The sequence below is a fragment of the Vidua chalybeata genome, chromosome 2, assembly GCF_026979565.1.
Source record: "Vidua chalybeata isolate OUT-0048 chromosome 2, bVidCha1 merged haplotype, whole genome shotgun sequence".
NCBI classification, from domain to species: domain Eukaryota; kingdom Metazoa; phylum Chordata; class Aves; order Passeriformes; family Viduidae; genus Vidua; species Vidua chalybeata.
In genome coordinates this window covers 90327204-90351475 of record NC_071531.1, presented here as the reverse complement: position 1 = coordinate 90351475, position 24272 = coordinate 90327204, and the positions used below count along the sequence as shown (strand labels likewise).

Sequence of the window (24272 nt, the reverse complement as noted above, 5' to 3'; positions counted from 1 at the left end):
ATAGGATTTGTCTGAATATTTGTTTATAAGGATACCTATTCTCATGCAGGTAAAGTGGATAAAACCATTTTGGTTGAAACATACGAAAACAGTTATACTTGAGAAATTTGCTTGTTATTTTCTACTGTTTAAGTTCAAAAGCCATTGCTAGAATATGTATTACTGCATTATACTTTAATATATTTTGTCTGCCTCAGGAACTGATACAGAATGCAGAAGATGCTGGTGCCACAGAGGTTAGGTTTCTATATGATGAAACTCAGTATGGAACAGAAACGTTATGGTCAAAGGACATGGCACAATATCAGGGTAAGTATAAGTTTTATTAAATTTGGCCATTATTTTTCAATATGCATATTGTTTGGGGTTAGCTGTCCTGGCTATGTCCCCTCTGAGCTCCTTAGCAGCCCCAGCCCACTCGCTGTTTGGGCCACATGAGAAGCAGAAAAGGCCTTGGCTCTGCATAAGCCCTGCTCAGTGATAACTAAAACAGCCCTGTGTTATTGTCATTATTTCCAGCACAAATCCAAAACACAGCCCCCAGATACCATGAAGCCCAAGCCAGCACACCAGTTGTTAATGTAAAGAGGACCTTTGTGCTTTACATTTCAGCATTCTCTAGGCAGTTCAGTTTTCTTCCTCATCCCTTTTTCTCTTGGCATTCCACCCAACTTTGCTCCATGTTGTCTGTAACACTGCAAATCCAGTTTCTTGAAACTTTAAGGTTTTTACATCATTTATTATGGCTTTATGAGATAAAGGTCAATTATGTATTTAACTATTATTATTATTATTATTATTATTATTATTATTATTATTATTATTATTATTATTTTAAAATTAGTTTGCATCATCATCCCAAAAGGCATTCAGCTGTGATTTAAAGTTTCAATGACGGATGATCCACTACTTTTTTCTTCTGGCTTTTTTCTTCTGGCTTTTTTTAATTGTTAATAGCCTTATTATGTCTTCCAATATGAATTTGTCTGTCTTACTTTCTAGACACAGGTTATTGTTTTATCTTGCTTTATATTCCCTTCCAGTGGAGGTATCTTCAGACTGTGACTAGCACATTTTTCAAACTTCTTTTTGATAGTTTGAACGGATTGAGTTTAAGCCTTGTGTCACATGACACTTCTTTCAGAAGTTGTTTTCTGCGTTTTGTTCAGTTTTTCAGAATAATTCTTCTAAAATGTGGATGCAAGAATTAAGTAACACATCAAAATATAAATCTAAGTACCATTTACAGAGGTAAATTCATCTCCTTGCTTTTGCTTTTGCATTTTGCTTTTTTGTTTTTTTTTTTCATCAGCAAGCTTAATTTGGTGTCAGCTTAGAGTCATAGCTTGTCCATTAAATTTGCACATGCATATACTTCAAAGAAATGCATTCTCAGGTTTGTGAGTTCATTTCCTAGAAGTTTTTCTTCTTCTGTCATCTTTTTAACTCTTGCCTGTTTATTATAGGGCCAGCATTTTATGCATACAATGATGCAATTTTCACCCCCGAGGACTGGCATGGTATACAGGAAATAGCAAGAAGCAGGAAGAAGGATGATCCCCTGAAAGTTGGAAGATTTGGAATTGGCTTTAATTCAGTTTATCATATAACCGGTAATCTTCGTAGTTATTTTAAAAATAAAATAATGAAGTTTTAAATAGTTAAATTACTTTAGATATTTATAAACATGTAATATTTTCTCTCTAGTGTGTTTTAAAATTCGTTCATGGCTAGATATTCTTACAAAGCATTCTGTTTTTCTCTAATACTATAAGGTATCTATTTGATTTTGAAGGTGTTTGAAGAAGATTATTCTTGTTAGTATCATTATGTACTTGGTCCTTCATATTGAAATGAACATTCCTTTACAGTGCTATTTCAATTATACACTGCTGCTCATTTTTTAGAGGCCATAATATAGGGTAGGTATCCAAGTAGAAGTGTGAAAGTTCTACTCACTAGACTAAAAAGTCTTCTGCAGGTTCTTTGTATAATAAGTAGTGATTTTTATTTATTTTTAATTATTTATTTATTTGTTTATTTATTGAAAAGATATTATGTAATAGAAGTATAGTCACATTTACACTTGAAAGAAGATAGTACATACTGTTTTGCAAGCTCTTAATATTCAGTCTTGAAATCTGTTATTCTCCCAGAATGCTTTACTGTGGTACCTAAGAAGCATAAATAATGCTTACAGTCTCCACAGTTATAATAGTGCCAGATAAGAGGCAAATTTTTGGTGAAATAAAAATTTTTACCTTGTGAAGAGAATTTTTAAGACATGTGATATTTTTAACAATATTTTACCTAGCTGAGCATGAATAAAATTAATACATTCAGTAGTTTGATAATTCTGTGAATTTGTTCTTTTAAATGTACTGAATTACTGTCTGCCAGCCTTCAAGATCTGCAAAGTATGAATCTAGTAGTACCCACATGTAGTTAATTAATTTGTCATTTTTTTTCTTGAAAATACTGGAAACCTAAAAGTATGTAGTTGAAAGAAATCATACTTCCTGTTGCTCACTGTCTGCCAGAATTCAAATGATTGAATGACTCTATATATTGAGCTGCATGCTTGTTTCTTCTCTGTTAGTAAGCACTGAATCATGTTACCAGAACCATAGAATCATGTAGGTTGGAAAAGACTTTTAAGAACATTTGAGTCCAACCATAAGCCTACTAGTACCAAGTCCACTAAGCCATGTCCCTAAGGGTCATGTCTACCTGTCTTTTAAATGCCTCCAGAGATGGTGACTCAGCCATTTCCCTGGGGAATTGTACTCAGTTCATCACAGTTTTAGAATATTTTATTCTTGCCTTTTTAAAATTTGTTCCTTAACACTGTATTTTTAAAGTATGTTGTTTTAGGATTATTAATAATTGTTGGTTTTTATGGATACAGATGTCCCTAGCATCTTCAGTGGTGACCAGATTGGAATGCTTGATCCCCATCAAACCCTCTTTGGACCTCATGAGTCAGGCCAGTGTTGGAATCTAAAAGAAGACAGCAAGGAAATAAATGAACTTACGGACCAATTTGCACCTTTCATTGGTGTATTTGGCAGCACTAAGGAAACCTTTAAGAATGGAAACTTTCCGGGTACATTTTTTCGTTTCCCACTTCGTCTGCAGCCTTCCCAACTGAGCAGCAATATTTATGACAAACAGAAGGTTTTGGAGCTGTTTGAATCCTTCAGAGCAGATGCGGATACAGTATTGCTTTTCCTGAAGAGTGTTCAGGATGTTTCATTGCACGTTCGGGAAGCTGATGGAACAGAGAGGCTGGTGTTTAGAGTAACTGCTAGTGAGAACAAGGCCTTGAAACACGAAAGACCCAATTCTATCAAAATCCTGGGAACTGCAATAAATCAGTATTGTAAAGGAGTTCCAAGCAATAGCATAACATGTGTGACATACCATGTAAATATAGTTGTAGAAGATGAGAGTGTTAAGGACGCACAGAAAACATCTTGGTTAGTGTGTAATTGTGTAGGTGGTCGAGGAATGTGCACAGAACTGGATTGTTTAGCTGATGACTTGAAATTTGTTCCTACTATTGGAATAGCCATGTCTTTAGCAACTAACGAGGAGGAAAATGGAGCTGTAGCAGACTTTTCAGGAAGAGCATTTTGTTTTCTGCCTTTACCTCCAGGCGAAGAAAGCAAAACTGGACTTCCAGTTCATGTTAGTGGTTTCTTTGGTCTCACAGACAACAGGAGGAGTATCAAATGGCGAGAGTTGGATCAGTGGAGAGATCCAGCAGCTTTGTGGAATGATCTTCTTGTGGTAAATATAGTACCTAAGGCATATACCACCCTTATTTTGGAAGCCATCAAACGAATGGAGACTGAGAAGAATTCAGATTTTCCATTGTCACCTGAAAGAATTTATAGGTTATGGCCTGATGAGAACAAAATCAGGGTACCCTGGAAACCAATTGTAGTACCTCTCTTTAAAGACCTGCTCCAGCATACAGTTATTTACTCAGTGAGTAATCAATGGATAAAAGTAGAACAGGTGCACTTTTCTGAAATGGATGAGAGTTTGGAGTACACACAGTCTGTTCTCAACTACCTCCAGAATTCAGGGAAGCAGATTGCTAAGGTACCAGCAAATATTGCTAATGCAGTGCATCTTACTATTTCTACTGCTAAAGCTGTGAAAAAAGTGACTCCTGCTGTAGTGCGGCAAGTCCTGAGGAAATCTGGGCACAGTGGACCTGCTGAAGAAAAGCTTCATCTTTTAGAATTTGTGCTTTCTGATGGAGTCTACAGTGAACTGATTGGATTAGAGCTTTTGCCTTTACAGAATGGGAATTTTATTCCTTTTTCCTCATCTGTGTCAGAACAAGACGTAGTTTACATAACCTCAGAAGAATATCCCCGGTATGCTTAGTATTTGGGGAGGGGAGGGGTTTTTTAGGTTTTTCTTTTTTTTTTTTTTTTATTTATATGGTAAAACAGGGTTTCAGATTGTTGTTTGCTTGTCAACAAACAAGGTATGCAGCAGCCTGTATTGTGATGAAATAAGGCATAGATAGAACTCAATTTTCTGTATATATGCCATTAATCCTATATAAAAGAATTGTGTGATGTATGCTTTAAGAGAATACCTCAGGATACGTTTCCAGTTATTAATTTTCTTCTTGGAATTACAAATACGAGAAGATTAGAAACATACATACAAGGAAGTTCATTAAGTTGGGTAATGCTAAAGGCTTTTATTAAACTAAAGGCTTGAGATTATGTCTGCTTTTTTTTTTTATCACAACACTTAATTTCAATGAGGTAGTACTAAAAACTGGTTTCAGGAAATAAGCAGATACTATGATGGGCTGTCTTTTGCATCTGCTCTCCTTTTGTTCTCTCCAGTCCCTCTCCAATTAGTTTTTTTCCTTGCTTATTTCTCAGCTGCATCGGTGCTCCAATTTCCAATTTGGTTCTCATTTCATCAGCCAAAAGCACTTGCACTGGCACTGGGGAGGGGATAGCAGATAGCAGGCTAGTTGGAATTAACGAGCTTGGGGTCACTGGGGAGAAAGCATGAGTACTGCTTTTTATGTCTGTACTGGATTATGCCTGTATTAAGTACTTGTTAAATCTGGACCATTTTGCACACAATGTCTAAAGACATAAGGCTTGAAGTCACTCAGACACACCAGATGTTTCCTCTTACAAAGTGCTACCTCTATGCATGATTACAATGAGCCCTCATTCTCCGTTGCCTCAGAGTTCCACGAATTTCCAGACCCTCAGCTTGAAAGAATGTGACACTTGGCATATGTTTTGTTGCTTTTACTGCTCTGTGGACTGTTTAAAAGGGAAGTAGAGGTGGGTTGGAGTGTGCCCATATAGGAATTATTAAGGTAAAAAGTGTTTCAAGTGAGGTCCTTCTGTAAATTGTGTTTTGACTATACATATAGACAGCCAGATTTAAAGAAAAGCAGTTGGATGCAAGTAACTTTTCGTCCTATTGCCTGAATTCTTGGCGCCACAAAAAATTGTGCCTGAATTCCTGGCTCCACCCTCATGACACCCTCCCTTCAGGTACATACAGACATGGATGAGGTCCCCTCTGAGCTGTCTCTTCTGAGGCTGATGAGGCCCAGCTCCCTCAGCCTTTCCTTATCATCTTTGTAGCCCTCTGCTGTACCCACTCCAGGAGCTCCATAAATTTAAACCCATTATCAAAAACCCATAATCTTTTCTTGCTCTAAACAATTCAGGTTATTTATCAGGAGATTAAAGCTACTTGGGGACTATGATTCTGGTGTCTTTTTCTAAAAAGAAAAAAAAAAAAAAAGGTTTTTTAGCATCTATTGTGAGATGATTTATCTTTTGTTGCTCTTTGACTTTGTTAATCCTTCTACAAGTTAAGCCAGTATACTAATACAGAAAACATTCCCTTGATGAGACTAACAAGTTATAGCCCTGCTTTGGACTAGTCATAAGATACTTTTTTTGAAACTTAAGGATACCAGTATTTTTTATTCAGTTCATGTTCCATTGGTAATGGACCTGGTTTGATTAGTCTTATAAAACTGATACAAAAGCATATTATAATAGGCATAAATATCCTTGCTAGCTGTGATGAAACAGGAATTTGAAATAGTAATGCTTTCTTTGCCTCTATTCTTGCCTACAGCAAGTATCTTTAATTCTAATATTTAAGTATGATAAATTATGTATGTTAGATGTTTCAAAACCTTTTCAATTTAGGACATTGGCTCTTACTCAAATTTGGAGCCTGCTAAGAAGATAAAATCAGCTCTTAGAAAATTTCTTCCTGCTAACTGTGGAAGAACAAGATTCTTTGTTGGTTTATGTCTAATGAGCATACCCATGTTCAGAATTAAACTGGATATTTATTTTTGATTTCACAAAAACCAAAGCCCTGAAAACTGATTTAGTTTTAACTGCCAAAGTAAGAGAAGTGGAGGATGAGACTGATTTTGGCACAGTAATTTTAAGTATTGACTGCAGATCTTGTGAAATCTTTAGATCTTTTCAAATCCACAGATCTGTGTGACTTTCTAGGATTATGTGTTGTATTTTATGTAAATTTTTCAAACAGAATTCTAAGAGACATAGAATGGTATTTTAACTTTTTTTTTTGTTAGAGTACAAATAGGTGAAAATAGTTTTTTAATCCCAGTTTTTCTATCAAAGAAAACTTGCTTAGACCTGTTTTGAAAAGAAGGACAGTTGGAAAAATTACTTTCTTACTTACTGCTCTCTGCTTCTAAATGTACAACTTTTTTATTTATCAGAAAATACCTACTGAAAGCCCTAGTCTGTATATGCACGATTGCTTTGCATGCTACTCTGCTCTACCATGATGATTACCATGCTGGTAATATATCATATATACAGTAACACAAATAAATGAGGCTTTGCTAAAGTGTGGGGGCCTTTTTGATTTTGTTTTTATCTTTTTTCATGGTGTTCTAGATCACTCTTTCCTGGCCTGGAGGGAAGGTTACTCTCTGATGACCTGAAGCCTGAGGTCCTTGCTGCTTTGAAAGAAGCTGCCAAAAGCCGAGGTAATGTGTCTTTTGTATTTTCTTACAAACAGAACTTTAAACAGTTCAAGCAGACCAGCTCTAAACCCAGGTTTAAAGTAATGTCTCTTGAAGCTGAGTTCCCATAAATAAGACAGTCATCTTAAAAAAAACCCATTAAGATATGATAGGCTTCTTTGAATTGAAATTACACAAATGAAAATTATAAATGAACAAAAAGGAAAAGGAAGAAGGACGAAAATTTGTGATAAAATTTAGTAAAATGTATTCCAGGATGAAGAATTTTATTCAAATAGTATTCTTCCACCTAAGACAGTCTTAATTTTGTTTTATATTTATAATATTTGCATATGCAATAGCTGTGTCATGGTTTTAGTACTGTGGATCATCTTCTAACTCACAGTTGCAGGTGATCAGTACATTTGTTTTAAACCAAAACATTTGTTTTAAATCAGTTTAATTATCTAGCCTCAAGCATACTGTAGATCAAATAATTTTATCATGTGTTTCCTGATTCTTAATTCATGGTTTATGGTTGTGTCAGTGTGGACCTACTGAAATACTCCCAAATCATGATCAAAAGACATGGTCAAGGAGTTCGTTGTATCTATAGATGAGATACCTCTGTGTTTAACTGTCTTCACAATTAATTTTTTTCTGGTATCTATTCTTCTCAAGAGTTTGTCTGCACTTACATTTCCACCCTTTTGTTTACCATTTGATTAATAAATATGAAGCCTAAATCTCAGAAATTTTTTCACATATACACAATTCACAAACCAAGCCACTTCTTAGTTCACAATATACTAATACTATTTAAAAGTATAAAGAACAGTATATAAGAACAGTAAACTGTTCTTCAATGTCTAGAAAATATACTTTTCAGGAAAAGGTTCTTGTCTTTTTTTTTTAATTACTTGATTCATCAGAATTCTTTTAGACTAAAGATGTTAGAACTAGATGTAGAATACTGTTATTCACAGTCTTGATTTGCTTTTATTTATATCCTTTATCATGGTCTTCAGTCATTTAGTCTGTTTCTTCTGAGTTTTAACCTTTTTTCCCCTTCAATCCTTTAAATCTTTCCGCTTTATTATTCTTTTTGTTGAGTTCTAAAACTCCTCCTTTCTCCATGTTTTGATCATTCCTTCATTATTGAAAACAAAAGAAAAATAAGGTAATTCTGAGACAAGATGATAAATTTTTAAACTATAGCAAAGCATCTATGAAAAATGAAAATAATCAAGTGACTTTTTGCATAGAGTAAAATCTCTAAATATTTAACTTAAAATGTGTTGAATATATTACATCTGTGACCTTGATCCATTATGAAGAACATCAAGATTGAAGTTATTACAAAGAAAACCTTTATTTTAAAAAGCAGAATTTTCAAAGTCTTATCAGCAAATTAGATGATGGATGCTGTGTCTGTTAATGCAGAAAATTTTTTTTCTCTACTGTACTGTGTTTCCCTCAGTACTGTGTTTAAACAGAATGTTAAGTGTTGAAAGTAATGACCACTTTAAATTGTGTATCCAGACAGGGAATATTTGTAATCTAGGATAGAATCCTAAGGAGCTACTGTTTAATAGTACCTTTTAAGGAATGTGTATATATATATAGGTATGAAGACAACCACAGTGAGGTTAGATGGATGAAGATTTTATGTAAGACAGCAATGTTAGTATTGAAAAATGCCTGTTCTGTGTGGTGAAACCTTGAGCTGATTTTCAAGGTGTGCTTTCCTTGACAATTTCCTCTGAGTGAATGTCACAAAGCAATCTAAAAGCAGGCTTAAATTAAAAAACAGAGCAAAACAACCAAAATGAAATACAGTATATGCCTGAATACATCTTAAACAGAAAACACAGAGGTGACAGAAATGGAAAAACCCCTGTATGCTATTAAACCAGTCCCTTGCTGAGTTCTAGGACATTCCTTCCCTTGCAGGCTTGGTCTCAGAACTGCAATGAAGTAGTTCTAGTCCTTTTAGTTACTGGGGAGATTTTAGGTCACATTTAAGTCTTGCTTTTGTCTCTCTTTTATTCTGGCAGATTCTTTGAATGATGTTTTTCTAGGGATTTGTTCTTGGTACTATACCTCTCATTAAAAGAACATATTTTTGTAAACAAATATGGCGAGTATTCTTCTAAATGTTCTCAGAATTATTAAATACTATTAGATAATCCTTTACAAGATTCAGGTGTCCTACTTTTCATTCTAGCTCCTCCTAAATTATTCTTCACTCAATGATTCTGCATAATTGTAGAACTGCACTACCATAAAAGTTGTATGTTACTATAAATAATAAGTATTAGAGGGGGTTCTGACAGATTTAGAAATATTAATATGTCAAGAATTTTATTTATATAGCTGTAGAAATTACATCAGAGAGATTTCTAATACAGTTGCAGAAATAGAAACTTTTAATATTATTTCTTTAAGATGGGGTGCAATTGTTTTTATTGTGTTGTTCAAAGACAAACAGATCTGACTTTTACTCTCCTAAAATGTGAACTGTATTTGTCTAGTTAGTAACTGTTTCTTTACTTAGTGTATTAATGTGTAGTTCACAGGATGTTTTCTAAAAATGGATTTGATTATATTCTAGCCCAACAGCTCCTCTGGGGATTTTCAGGTATGGTTATTAATTGAAGATGTACTGGTTTGGATTGAAGCTTGATATTTGTGTGAATTTGGTGATTAGCTTTTCTCATTGCCCCAGCTTTATTGTAAAAAAACTTGCCAAATAGTGCTGCCAAGTGATAGCAACCTAACATAATTATGAAAATATTTCTAAATATAGCTGAGGGGAAAATGCATATTGATGAAGAAAACCTTGTAATTATGTTAAATAGAAATTATCAATATTTTCATTGGTTTATTTATATATTTAATAATTTTACATGCAGGAAGATTTCCAGTATTTTAAGATTACCTGCATAGTTTTAAAACCAGTATTTTTAACTTCTGTTCTCAAATTACAAAAATGGGATTTAAGTTTAGCTTTTAAGTAGATTCTTATCTTCCGTGGGCCCCTTTTGCAAGTTTTCGTCACTTTTACAAGGCTCATGTGTTTACCTGTTTTTCTGTTCAATAGAGCTATTAAAAGTCTGTAGCTCTCTAGGCATGAAGTGAAAGAAAAACTATTTTTTCTGAAGGATGTCTATAAATGCTCTTAATCTTGGACTGTTGCCTTCAAGAAAATGGCAATGTTATCTACATGTGTGATAAAAGATGTGAAATTCAAATGGATGTCTTACTTTCACTTCTGTCATTATTTCTGATGTGTTGGGAAGTAGTGGTATTTTTTTATTCTGCACTGTTTTACTCCCAGAAGTTCTGTAGTTTTTAAGTATAAATTTTCCTAATGATAATAAAGACATGAGTGTAAAGACATATTTATTTTAGTGAGAACTTCAATAATAGGAGTGAAAACATATAGACTTAGTTTCAGCACTTCCTGTCTCAGTCTAGTTTATTGTCAGTTTTGGTTGTAAGAGCAGCTGCACCTGAACCACTTTGCTATATCTAATAAATAATCTTTCAAATATGTTTGAACATTTGCAATTATAGAGAAATAAAGGATTAGATTTTTATTTACCACTAGGCAAATAAGTTGGGTAAAGAATCAACTAAAAAAAAAAAAAGTTTGTAGTTCAATTTTAAATCTCTAGTTGATATGTATGCCTGAGAACTTTTGTGTTAAACTAACAAATGTAATAATAACATACTGATAATTTTCAATTTGTTTATACTTTCATACTAATATGGAATGTATTCACTTTTCATTAACTCCTGAAAGCAAAGGAAACTGGTATCTGCAGTCCTGGTTAACAAATTTTTTTTCCCCAGAAAAAGACAGGGCACAGATTAGACTTTTTTTCCTTGTTTTCCTTTTTCTTTGCCCCTTGAAGCCAATTGGTAAGTAACTCTGTGATTTTCACAGCTTTTCCCTTTTGCTGTAATTTCAGGGAGGCCATGCACTCAGCTGCAGCTCCTGAACCCAGAAAGGTTTGCCCGGCTCATTAAAGAAGTTATGAACAGCGTGTGGCCTGGGAGAGATGTGGTTGTACAATGGTACCCAGGCTTGGAAGAAAAAAAGCACCCATCAGTTTCCTGGCTCAAGATGGTCTGGAAGAATCTATATATACATTTTTCTGATGACTTGAGTGTGTTTGATGAAATGCCGCTTATCCCCAGGACGCTGCTGGAGGAAAATCAAACATCGGTGGAACTGGTTAGATTTAGGAATCCATCACCCATCATTCTGGAAGATGAATCTGAGACTCAGCTCCCAGAATATTTAGCTGATATTATTCAGAAAATTGGTGGAGTTGTACTTAAGAAACTGGACATTTCTATCCAACATCCACTTATAAAAAAATATGTGCATCCACCATTGCCAAGTGCTGTTTTACAAATAATGGAAAAAATGTCCTTACAGAAACTATGCAATCAGGTTGCGTCATTCCCACCAACACATAAAGATGCTCTTAGGGCATTCTTAGCTAGTTTAACAGATGCAAATGAAAAAGAGAAGAGAATTATTCAGGAATTGCTAATATTTAAAAAAATTGAAAAATCATCTGATGAAAGTGTCCCTGTTTTTATTGGGCTAAGAGGTAGTAAGGTATTACACCACACTGCCAAAATTCCTCCTGGTCTAAGGTTTTCTGTTCCAATAATTGACAGCAGTGATGAAGCAACTATTCGCTTAGCTAATTTGCTGAAAATAGAACAGCTAAAGAGCACAGACTGCTTGAAGTTTGTTATAGAAGACATAAGAAGTGATTTTTATTCATATGATGAAACAGCCCAGATAATGCAATGGGTTCTTGAAAATCTGACTTTTCTGAAAAATGAGAATACAGATGTGATAGATTGGCTGACACCACTAAAGTTTATTCAGATCTCACCAGAAAAGATAATGTCAGCAAACGAACTCTTTGATCCTGAGGTAGAACTTCTGCAACATTTGTTTTATGCTGAGGAGGAAAGTTGCTTCCCCCCTGTTATTTTTACGTCCTCAGATATTCTTCATTCACTGAGACAAATAGGCTTAAAAAATGAAGCCAGTCTTGAGGAAAATGATATCTTGAGAGTGGCAAAAAAAATTGAAAGTTTGCATGCTGACTCTAACACCAATCATGATTTGCTGTTAAGAAAAGCTAGAACTCTCTTGACAATTTTGAACAAAAACCATACGCTGCTTCAATCATCTGAAACAAAAGCTGCGATGAAAAAGATAAAATGGATTCCTGCAAGTAAGGAAAGGCCTCCAAATTATCCAGGGTCCTTGGTTTGGAAGGGAGATCACTGTGATCTGTGTTCACCACCAGAAATGTGTGATATATCACACGCAATTTTAGTTGGTTCCTCAGTTCCTCTTGTGGAAAATGTACTGTTGGATATAGAGAAAGCACTTGGCATCCCCACCAAGCCCAGCATAAAAGCAGTCTTGAAACATTTCAAGGTGGTAGTTGATTGGCATAGTTCTAAAACCTTCAGTGATGAGGACTACTACCAATTTCAGCATATCTTGCTTGAGATTTATGGATTTATGCATGATCATCTAGAAGAAGGCAAAGAAGCTTTTAAAGCCCTGAAATTTCCCTGGGTTTGGACAGGTAAAACATTTTGTTCCCTCACACAAGCAGTTATAAAATCAGTTCCTGATCTTGATCTCCAGCCTTATCTACATTATGTTCCAAAAACTATGGCGAAGTTTCACCAGTTGTTTAAATGTTGTGGTTCAATTGAGGAGTTAACACCAGACCACGTTTCTATGGTCATTCAGAAAATATATCTGAAGAGTGAGCAGTCTCTCTCGGAACAAGAGAGCAAGCAAAGCCTTCACATTATGTTGAGTATCATAAGATGGCTGTACAGCAATCAAATCCCTGCGAGTCTGCATACACCCATGCCACTGTACAGTGGCAAACTTCCTTATAAACTTGCAATGAAGCCAATTCATGAGTGCTGTTACTGTGACATCAAAGTTGATGACTTAAATGATCTGCTTGAGGATTCTGTTGAACCCATCATTTTGGTGCATGAAGACATACCAATGAAAACGGCTGAGTGGTTAAATGTCCCATGCCTTAGCACAAGACTGATTAATCCAGAAAATATGGGGTTTGAGCAATCTGGGCAAAGAGAGCCTCTGACTGTGAGAATTAAAAACATATTGGAAGAATACCCTTCCATTTCAGATATCTTTAAGGAGCTTCTTCAAAATGCTGACGATGCTAATGCAACGGAATGTAATTTCCTGATTGACATGAGAAGAAATATGGATATAAGAGAGAACCTTCTGGATCCAGGAATGGCAGCATGTCATGGTCCAGCTTTGTGGTCATTCAATAATTCTGAGTTTTCTGACTCTGATTTCCTAAATATAACTCGATTAGGAGAGTCTCTAAAAAGGAGTGAAGTTGACAAAGTAGGAAAATTTGGACTGGGATTCAATTCTGTTTATCATATCACTGATGTTCCTATTATTTTGAGCCGGGAGTTCATGATTATGTTTGATCCAAATGTCAACCATATTAGTAAGCATATCAGAGATAAATCTAACCCTGGCATCAAAATCAACTGGAGTAAGCAACAGAAGAGACTGCGAAAATTTCCAAACCAGTTTAAGCCATTTATAGGAGTTTTTGGTTGCCAGCTACCACTGACAGTAGAATCTCCCTATAGCTACAAAGGAACACTTTTCAGGCTGTCCTTTAGGACTCAGCAGGAAGCTAAAGTGAGTGAAGTCAGCAGTGCATCCTACAATACAGCAGACATTTACTCTCTTGTGGATGAATTTAGCATTTGTGGTCATAGACTGATAATATTTGCTCAGAGTGTAAATTCAATGGTTTTGAAATACTTGAAAATTGAAGCAGATGATCCCGGCATGGCACAAGATGTTGTCACTATCAGAAAAAATCTGTGTTCTTCCAAAGCCTTGGCTGCACCAAATGTAAGTGTTTTAAAGGAAGCAGCTAAACTCATGAAAGTGTGCAGCAGCAGTACTAAAAAGCTTCCCACTGAAACACCAAAGTCATCATGTATCCTGCAGATAGTAGTAGAAGAATTTCACCATGTGTTTAGGCGGATTGCTGATTTACAGTCTCCACTTTTCAGAGGCACTGAAGATGATCCAGCTGCTTTCTTTGAAATGGCTAAATCAGGACAGACGAAAAGATCAGGTGATGAATTGCCACAGAAAACAGTAGATTCAACAACGTGGCTTATATGTTCTTGCATGGATGTTGGAGATGCTTTGAAATTTTCTTTGCATGAAAGTGGACGAAGACTAGGCCTAGTCCCCTGTGGTGGTGTAGGAGTGCTGCTGTCTGAAACCCAGGATCAAAAATGGATTGTGAAACCTAATTGCAACAACATAGGTGAAGTATTCTGCTATTTACCTCTGCGAATAAAAACAGGCTTACCTCTCCACATAAATGGCTGCTTTGCAGTTACTTCAAATCGGAAAGAGATCTGGAAAACAGATACAAAAGGAAGATGGAATACAGTATTCATGAGGCATGTTATTGTAAAAGCCTACATAGAAGCCCTTTGTGTTTTACGTGACATGGCAATCAATGGTGAGCTAGTTGACTACAGTTACTATGCAGTGTGGCCAGATCCTGATTCAGTTCACGATGATTTTTCTGTTATTTGTCAAGGGTTTTATGAGGACATAGCTCATATGAAAAGCAAAGAAGGGATCAGAGTGTTTTCTGATGGTTCGTCTTGGGTTTCCATGAAGAATGTAAGGTTTTTAGATGACTCCATACTGAAACGGCCAGATGTTGGGCCATCAGCCTTCAAGATCTTTCTGAAGTACCTTAAAAAAACAGGATCCAAAAATCTGTGTGCTGTAGATCTTCCATCCTGGGTAAAGACAGGATTTGAAGAAGCAGGATGCAAGTACATATTACTGGAGAACACTTTCTCTGAGAAACAGTTCTTTTCTGAGGTATTTTTCCCTAATGTTCAGGAGATTGATGCAGAGCTACGTGATCCTTTGATGCGTTATGTTCTCAATGAAAAAATTGAGGAGTTCTCAGGAATTCTTCGTGCTACTCCATGTATTCCCTGTTCATTGGATGGACATTCATTAGTTACACCATCAAGACTGATCCATCCTGAAGGAAGAGTTGCAAAGTTGTATGATGCTGAGGACGGAAGATTTCCTTATGGTACCACTCAGGATTATCTTAACCCTGTTATTTTGGTTAAACTTGTGCAGTTGGGAATGGCTAAAGATGATATTTTATGGGAAGATCTGATAGAACGTGCAGAGTCAGTAGCTGAAATTAACAAGACTGATCATGCCGCAGCTTGTCTCAGGAGCAGCGTTATATTGAGTCTTATTGATGAAAAATTAAAATCAAGAGATCCTAGAGCTAAAGAATTTGCTGCAAAATGTCAAAACATTCCTTTCCTTCCATTTCTTAGCAAACCAGCAGGCTTCTCACTGCACTGGAAAGGTAGTGATTTTCAGCCTGAAGCGATGTTTTCAGCAAACGATCTTTTCACTGCTGATCATCAAGATATAGTTTGCCTCATACAACCAATTCTTAATGAAAACTCCCACTCTTTTAAAGGTTGTGGTACTTTGTCATTAGCCGTCAAAGAATTTTTGGGTTTACTTAAGAAACCAGCTATTAATTTAGTCATAAATCAGTTAGAAGAAGTTGCAAAGTCGTTTGATGGAATCACCTTGTATCAAGAAAACATCACTAATGCTTGTTACAAATACCTGCATGAAGCGATGTTAGAGAGTGAATCAACAAAAGCCATGATAATTGAACAGCTAACAAACTGTAGTTTTATTTTGGTTGAGAATGTGTATGCTGATCCATCAAAAGTGTCTTTTCATTTGAATTTTGAAGCAGCACCCTACCTCTATCAATTGCCTAACAAATACAAAAATAGTTTCCGTGAGCTGTTTGAAAGTGTGGGTGTAAGACAGGCTTTCACAGTTGAGGACTTTGCTGTAGTTCTAGAATTAATAAATCAGGAGAGAGGGACCAAACAACTAACAGAAGAAAACTTTCAGCTCTGCAGGAGAATAATTAGTGAAGGAATATGGGGCCTCATTAGAGAGAAGAAGCAGGAATTTTGTGAGAAAAAGTATGGTGAGATTTTGTTGCCAGATACTCGTCTTGCACTTCTGCCTGCAAAATCTTTGTGTTACAATGACTGTCCGTGGATAAAAGTTAAAGACACAACTGTTAAATATTGTCATGGCGATATTCCAAGAGAAGTTGCAGTGAAGCTTGGAGCAATACCAAAACGCCATAAAGCTTTAGAAAGATATGCATCAAATATCTGTTTTACTACCCTTGGAACAGAATTTGGCCAGAAAGAAAAATTGACTAGTAGAATTAAAAGCATTTTGAATGCGTACCCTTCAGAAAAAGAAATGCTGAAAGAGCTCCTTCAGAATGCAGATGATGCAAAAGCTACAGAGATCTGTTTTGTGTTTGATCCTAGACAGCATCCAGCTGATAGAATATTTGATGAGAAATGGGCACCACTTCAAGGACCAGCACTGTGTGTTTACAACAATCAGCCTTTTACAGAAGATGATATTCGGGGAATCCAGAATCTCGGAAAAGGTACAAAAGTAGGAAATCCCTGTAAAACTGGACAATATGGTATAGGCTTCAATTCTGTTTATCACATAACAGATTGCCCTTCTTTCCTGTCTGGCAATGATATACTTTGCATTTTTGATCCTCATGCGAGATATGCACCAGGTTCAACATCAACAAGTCCTGGCCGCATGTTTAGAGATTTAGATGCAGATTTCAGAACACAGTTCTCAGATGTACTGGATCTCTACTTAGGAAATCACTTTAAACTGGACAATTGTACAATGTTTAGGTTTCCTCTTCGAAATGGAGAAATGGCAAAAGTATCAGAAATTTCATCAGTTCCATGCTCAGATAGAATGGTCCAAAATCTTTTGGATAAGCTGCGTACAGATGGAGCAGAACTCCTAATGTTTTTGAACCATATGGAAAAAATTTCTATCTGTGAGATAGAAAAAACAACAGGAGCACTGAATGTCCTGTATTCTGTACAAGGCAAAATCACTGATGGAGACAGACTGAAACGAAAGCAATTCCATGCATCTGTGATCGACAGTGTAACTAAAAAGAAGCAGCTAAGTGAAATACCTGTACAGCAGATTACTTACACAATGGATACTGAAGACTCTGAAGGAAATCTCACTACCTGGTTAATTTGTAATAGGTCAGGCTTTTCTGCCATGGAAAAGGTATCCAAAAGTGTGGTTTCAGCCCACAAGAATGAGGACATTACTCTTTTCCCTCGTGGTGGAGTAGCGGCTTGCATTACTCATAATTACAAAAAACCCCACAGAGCATTCTGTTTCTTACCCTTATCGTTAGAAACTGGATTACCTTTCCATGTGAATGGACACTTTGCTCTGGACTCTGCAAGAAGAAATCTGTGGCGTGATGATAACGGTGTTGGAGTAAGAAGTGACTGGAATAGTAGTCTAATGACAGCGCTGATAGCACCAGCCTATGTTGAACTGCTGATTCAGCTGAAGAAGAGGTATTTTCCAGGCACTGACCCCACAGTATCAGTGCTGCAAAACACACCTATTCATGCTGTGAAAGACACTTTAAAAAAGTTTTTATCCTTTTTCCCAGTTAATAGACTTGATATTCAACCAGACTGGTATTGCTTAGTGAAAGCAGTTTACAGTTGCATTTATGAAGATTTGAAGCGCCTCTTACCTGTTATGAGAGCTCCAAATGTTGATGGTTCTGATTTGCATTCTGCTGTTATCATCACATGGGTTAACATGTCTACTGTGAACAAAGGCAGACCATTCTTTGACAATTTGCTGCAAGATGAATTGCAGCACCTCAAAAATACAGAATACAACATCACAACACGGAAGACAGTGGCCGAAAATGTTTACAGACTGAAGCATTTACTCTTAGAAATTGGATTTAATTTGGTGTATAACTGTGATGAGACTGCAAATCTCTACCACTGTTTGGTAGATGCAGATATTCCTGTCACCTATGTGACACCTGCTGATGTCCGATTGTTTTTGATGACATTTTCTTTTCCGGACTCCAATTGCCACATTGGAAAGTTACCCTGTCGTCTTCAGCAGACAAATTTGAAACTGTTCCATAGCCTCAAACTCCTGGTTGACTACTGTTTCAAAGATGCAGAAGAAAATGAAATCCAAATTGAGGGTTTGCCACTCCTCATTACTCTTGACAATGTTTTGCAAGTTTTTGATTCAAAGCGACCAAAGTTCTTGACAACATACCATGAACTGATTCCGTCACGGAAGGATCTCTTTATGAACACATTGTATTTGAGATACAACAATATTCTACTCAGCAGTGAAGTAGCAAAAGTCTTTGATATCAGAAGTTTTGCTGAATTGTTATCATCTGTGCTGCCTAGAGAGTATAAAACTAGAAATTGTATGAAATGGAAGGAAAACTTTGCAAGTGAATCTTGGCTTAAAAGTGCTTGGCATTTTATCAGTGAGTCTCTAAATATTAAGGAAGAGCAAGAAGATACGCAAGCAAAATTTGATGGTGTTATTGAAACTTTGAAGGACTGGACTTTGCTCCCAGGTGTAAAGTTTACTGTCTCAGCCAATCATCTGGTTGTGCCAGAGTGTGATGTTTTGCTGCCACTCAGCATCATGCATATAGCTGTCTTTCCAAATGCTCAGAGTGATAAAGTCTTCCATGCTTTAATGAAAACAGGCTGTATTCAGCTGGCATTGAACAAAATCTGCTCCAAAGACAGTGCTTTAGTGCCTTTGTTGTCGGGACGTACAGCAAACATAGATAATCCCTCCAGCATTCTGAAAGCCATACAATATATGGTACAGACATCAACGTTTAAGACTGAAAAGTTAGCAGAAAGTGACTTTGAGGCTCTCCTAATGTACTTCAATTGCAACTTATGTCATTTGACATCTCAAGATGACATTAAAATTTTAAAGTCTCTTCCATGTTACAAATCAATCAGTGGACGATACATCAGCATTGCAAAATATGGGACATGTTATGTCCTCACGAAAAGCATCCCGTCAGTAGAAGTAGACAGATGGACACAGTCAACTTCATCAGCTTTTCTTGAGGAGAAGGTTCATTTGAAAGACTTGTATACTATGCTTGGCTGTGTCTCTGTGGATGATCTTGAAGTGTACTTGAAACATCTTCTGCCAAAAATTGAAAGTCTGTCTTACGATGCAAAATTAGAACATTTGATGTACTTAAAGAATAGGCTAACTAGCATTGAAGAAACTTCAGAAATGAAAGAACAGCTGTTTGAAAAGCTTGAAAGTATTTTGATCATTCATGATGCAAACAATAGGTTAAAACCTGCAAAGTACTTTTATGATAGGACTGTAAAAGTCTTTGAAGTTATGCTGCCTGAAAAATTCTTCATACCTCAAGATTTTTTTAAGAAGCTGGAGCAACTTACAAAACCAAAAAATCAAGCGGCGTTCCTTCCATCGTGGGTAACTTTTCTGCGACATATTGGATTGAAATTCATCATTTCACAGCAGCAGTTACTGCAGTTTGCTAAGGAAATCAGCATGCGAGCAAATACAGAAAACTGGTCTAAAGAAACACTACAGAATACTGTTGACGTTCTCCTCCATCACATATTTCAAGAAAGAGCTGACCTTTTTTCAGGAAATTTTCTGAAAGAATTGTCTTTAATTCCTTTTCTGTGCCCTGAACGTGCTCCAGCAGAATTTGTGAGATTTCATCCTCAGTATCAAGAAGTTAATGGAACTCTTCCTCTCATACGATTCAATGGGGCACAGGTGAATCCTAAATTCAAGCAGACCGATGTGTTGCAGTTGCTGTGGACATCATGTCCTATTCTTCCTGAGAAAGCAACACCTTTAAGCATCAAAGAACAAGAGGGGAGTAGTCTTGGTGCACAAGAACAGCTTGAGCAAGTTTTAGCCATGCTGAATGTTAATTTGGACCCTCCTCTGGACAAAGTTATTAATAACTGCAGGAACATATGCAATATAACAACTTTGGATGAGGACATGGTGAAAACTAGGGCCAAGGTCTTAAGAAGCATTTATGAGTTTCTTAGTACAGAGAAGAGGGAATTCCGCTTTCAGCTTCGAGGAGTTTCTTTTGTAATGGTTGAAGAAGGTTGGAAGCTCCTTAAGCCTGAGGAGGTGGTAATAAACCTTGAGTATGAATCTGATTTTAAACCTTATCTTTACAAACTTCCTTTAGAACTTGGTACTTTCCATCAGTTATTTAAACATTTGGGCACTGAAGACATTATTTCAACAAAGCAGTATGTTGAAGTTCTAGGTCGCATATATAAGAGCTCGGAAGGAAAGCAATTGGATCCTAATGAAATGCGCACAGTTAAAAGAGTAGTTTCAGGCCTGTTCAAAAGTCTTCAGAATGATTCTGTTAAGGTTCGGAATGACCTTGAGAATATGAGAGATTTTGCCCTTTACCTTCCTAGTCAAGATGGTAGGTTGGTAAAGTCTAGTATCTTAGTTTTTGATGATGCACCCCACTACAAAAGCAGAATCCAAGGTAACATTGGTGTGCAGATGCTTGTTGATCTTAGCCAGTGTTACTTAGGCAAAGACCATGGCTTTCACACTAAATTGATAATGCTATTCCCTCAGAAACTGAGGCCTCGCTTACTTAGCAGTATACTTGAAGAACAGTTAGATGAAGAGTCTCCCAAAATTTGTCAGTTTGGAGCGTTATGTTCTTTGCAGGGAAGGTTACAGTTACTGTTGTCTTCGGAGCAATTCATCACAGGACTCATTAGGATTATGAAGCATGAAAATGACAATGCTTTTCTGGCTAACGAAGAAAAAGCAATAAGACTTTGCAAAGCTTTGCGAGAAGGTTTGAAAGTTTCCTGTTTCGAGAAGTTGCAAACAACATTAAGAGTTAAAGGGTTTGCTCCTATTCCCCACAGCAAAAGTGAAACATTTGCTTTCTTGAAGAGATACGGAAATGCAGTAATACTGCTTTACATACAGCATTCTGACAGCAAGGACATAAATTTCCTCTTAGCATTAGCTATGACCTTAAAATCTGCAACTGACAACCTGATTTCTGATACCTCATATTTAATTGCCATGCTGGGTTGCAATGATATTTATCGGATCAGTGAGAAGCTTGACAGCTTAGGAGTGAAGTATGACTCTTCTGAGCCATCAAAACTTGAATTACCAACACCTGGCACTCCTATACCAGCTGAAATTCACTATACACTTCTAATGGATCCAATGAATGTATTTTATCCTGGTGAATATGTTGGTTACCTTGTTGATTCTGAAGGTGGTGATATATATGGATCATATCAGCCTACTTATACCTATGCAATCATCGTGCAAGAAGTAGAAAGAGAAGATGATGAAAGCCCCAGTTTTCTGGGGAAGATTTACCAGATTGATATTGGATATAGTGAATACAAAATAGTTAGCTCCCTTGACTTGTACAAATTTTCCAGACCAGAGGAAAGCTCTCAAGGCAGGGATAGCACACCTTCTACCCCAACCAGTCCTACAGAATTTCCAGCACATGGACCAAGGGCAATTCCACCTATCTTCACTGGTAGAGAGAGCCACAAAACAATGTCCTCAAAACACCACTCTCCCAAAAAGATAAAGTCAAACTCATTGCCAGAAATATTAAAAGAAGTGACATCTGTGATTGAACAGGCTTGGAAGCTTCCAGAATCTGAAAGAAAAAAGATTATTAGGAGGCTGTACCTTAAATGGCACCCAGATAAAAATGCAGAGAATCTTGATATAGCCAATGAGGTTTTCAAACACTTGCAGAATGAGATTAACAGGATGGAAAAACAGGCCTTTATGGATCAAAATATGGACAGAGCCTCAAGGAGACCATTTTCATCTTCTGCTTCTCGATTTCAGTCAGATAAATTTTCATTTCAGAGATTTTACACTTCATGGAATCAGGAAGCAACAAGCCACAAATCTGAAAGGCAACAGTACAAAGAAAAATGTCCCTCCTCCACAGGGCCATCTTACTCCCAGCGCTTTTTTGTCCCACCTACATTCAGGTCCGTTGGCAATCCTGTGGAGGCACGTCGATGGCTTAGGCAGGCCCGAGCCAACTTCTCAGCCGCACGAAATGACCTTCATAAAAATGCCAATGAATGGGTGTGCTTTAAGTGCTACCTTTCTACTAAACTAGCCTTGATTGCAGCTGACTATGCTGTGAAGGGCAAGTCAGACAAAGACATAAAACCAGCAGCCCTTGCACAAAAAATAGAGGAGTACAGTCAGCAACTTGAAGGACTTTCAAATGACGTTCAGACATTGGAGGCTTATGGAGTAGATAGCTTAAAAACTAGGTATCCTGATTTACTTCCTTTTCCACAGATTCCCAATGATAGGTTTACGTCAGAAGTTGCTATGAGAGTGATGGAATGTACTGCTTGTATCATAATAAAACTTGAAAACTTCATACAACAAAAAGTATAAATTATTTGAAGAGGTTAGGGGACTGTTTTGTCAAGACTGTTTCAGGTGGTGATATACAAATGCAATTCTGCAGATTATGGAGTGTCCAAGAGGTTGCATGGTGCCAAGTGGTTTAGAGGTGTCGTGCACCAAGGTGGACAGTACCGAGGTACTTAGAACTGAAATTTACTTAAATGGGATTTTTTTTTCTTAACTGAGCCTGCTGTTAAGCAAACTGTAAAACCTGAATATTTTTTAGAATTTGCAAGGAAATTGAGCTGCAAAAATTAGATGTATGCACAACATTGTGATTAATTGGCATATTATTGAACTGCACTTTATATAACCAAAGCTTAGCTTTCTGTTAGATGAAGCCTGTAATTATAACTCCTTATTAGATTTATTTCATTTAATGTAATGTTTCTGAAAGAGTAATGTCAGTTTTCAATGTACTAATGTTAAGACTGGACATACAATGAAATGGGAAATGGGGTGGAAGTTAAATAACTTTGGAGATACTGCTCCAAAGCATATCTGTATTCTTTTGCGTTCTGTGGACATTCGTGTCACTCATAGTAATACTCTTATCAGCTGGATCTGATTATAAATTTGCTGCAGCATCACACTGTAAACATTTAAAGGATAGTTTAGTACATGTAAACTGGTACAGTTATTTTAATGCTGAATAATGATTCTTGATTTAACATGCCACGTCATGTCATGCATTGATTGCATTTACTTTATTATAAAATAATTAAGTATTTAATTTAGTCTTTTTTTTAGTCTGTCATCTTTTGTTTAATGAAAAAGCACGTGGATGATATAAAATCTGTGAACATTATTATATGGTGTTTTATGATTTTTTTTGGAACACCAAAACTCAGTTTTCAGATGCCTAAATGCTTGAGTTCCTTTTGTTTCCCCTGTGTGTGTGCCTTTGTGTGTGTACATATATATATTTTTCCACAAACATTGGTAATAGTACAATTCAGTAGCTCATTTTTGGTGTACACAGAGCACTGTTTTTTGTTACATGTTTAAAGGTGCTGCAATGTAATGCTGGTTTTATTTTGTTATTCACTACAGCCCTTGAGAAATCTGATTATTAGTTCACACACTTTTTTTTATAGTTTGTAATACTTTTGGTAATGTCATGCAGTATGTTCAACATTAGCTTTTTGTAAAAAAAAAATAAAAAAATAAAAAAAGATAATGCTAAATGATTTTTTTTTTGCTGGATCAGCCACATTAAACATAAATGTCCAACATTTTCCAGGGGCATGTGTTACACTTGTCTACTTGACAGCACAGTGAAACTGTAATTTAACTTGCAGAATACAAAGGAAAATAAACAACAGCAAGCTTGCAGGGCTGATGCAGTTGTGATAGTGTTGTAATACAAAAAAATCACAATGAGGTCTGCCTCAGTTTTGAGTTAATTATAAAGGCCTTGTTCTTGAAGAATTGTGACAGTTGGAAAATGATACTCTTTCTGATTATGGAGCCCTATTATTATTATTTCTGCTATTAAATTAAGTGCCATAAATTTAATAAAGAAAAATGCAAACATATATTTCAGTCCAATGTGTTTTGGTTTTATAATGTAAGCTAACTTTACCTATTATTTGAAGCTTTTATATAGGTAAATACACAATCTTTTTTTGATTAAGTCTTAACAACTGTACAAATATTAAAATACTATTGAAAAGGAAACTTGCCTTTTTTTTTTTT

At 36.2% G+C, this 24272-nt stretch overlaps 1 protein-coding gene across 1 annotated transcript; it reads left to right on the top strand.

The window, feature by feature from the left end:
- Positions 1-206: 206 nt before the first annotated feature.
- Positions 207-24112, top strand: SACS (sacsin molecular chaperone). The gene is made up of 5 exons (XM_053933982.1): positions 207-309; positions 1467-1613; positions 2909-4391; positions 6957-7048; positions 11002-24112. The coding sequence occupies exons 1-5, from the start codon at positions 294-296 to the stop codon at positions 22560-22562; spliced, it is 13299 nt and encodes a 4432-aa protein (XP_053789957.1). The 5' UTR covers positions 207-293; the 3' UTR covers positions 22563-24112.
- Positions 24113-24272: the final 160 nt, after the last annotated feature.

What these genes read in the sequence shown, in the direction of transcription:
- SACS (XM_053933982.1), top strand. An exon ending in TTCAGTTTATCATATAACCG is followed by an intron (nt 1,614 to 2,908) that starts GTAATCTTCGTA and finishes TTATGGATACAG; the next exon opens with ATGTCCCTAGCATCTTCAGT. An exon ending in AGAAGCTGCCAAAAGCCGAG is followed by an intron (nt 7,049 to 11,001) that starts GTAATGTGTCTT and finishes CTGTAATTTCAG; the next exon opens with GGAGGCCATGCACTCAGCTG.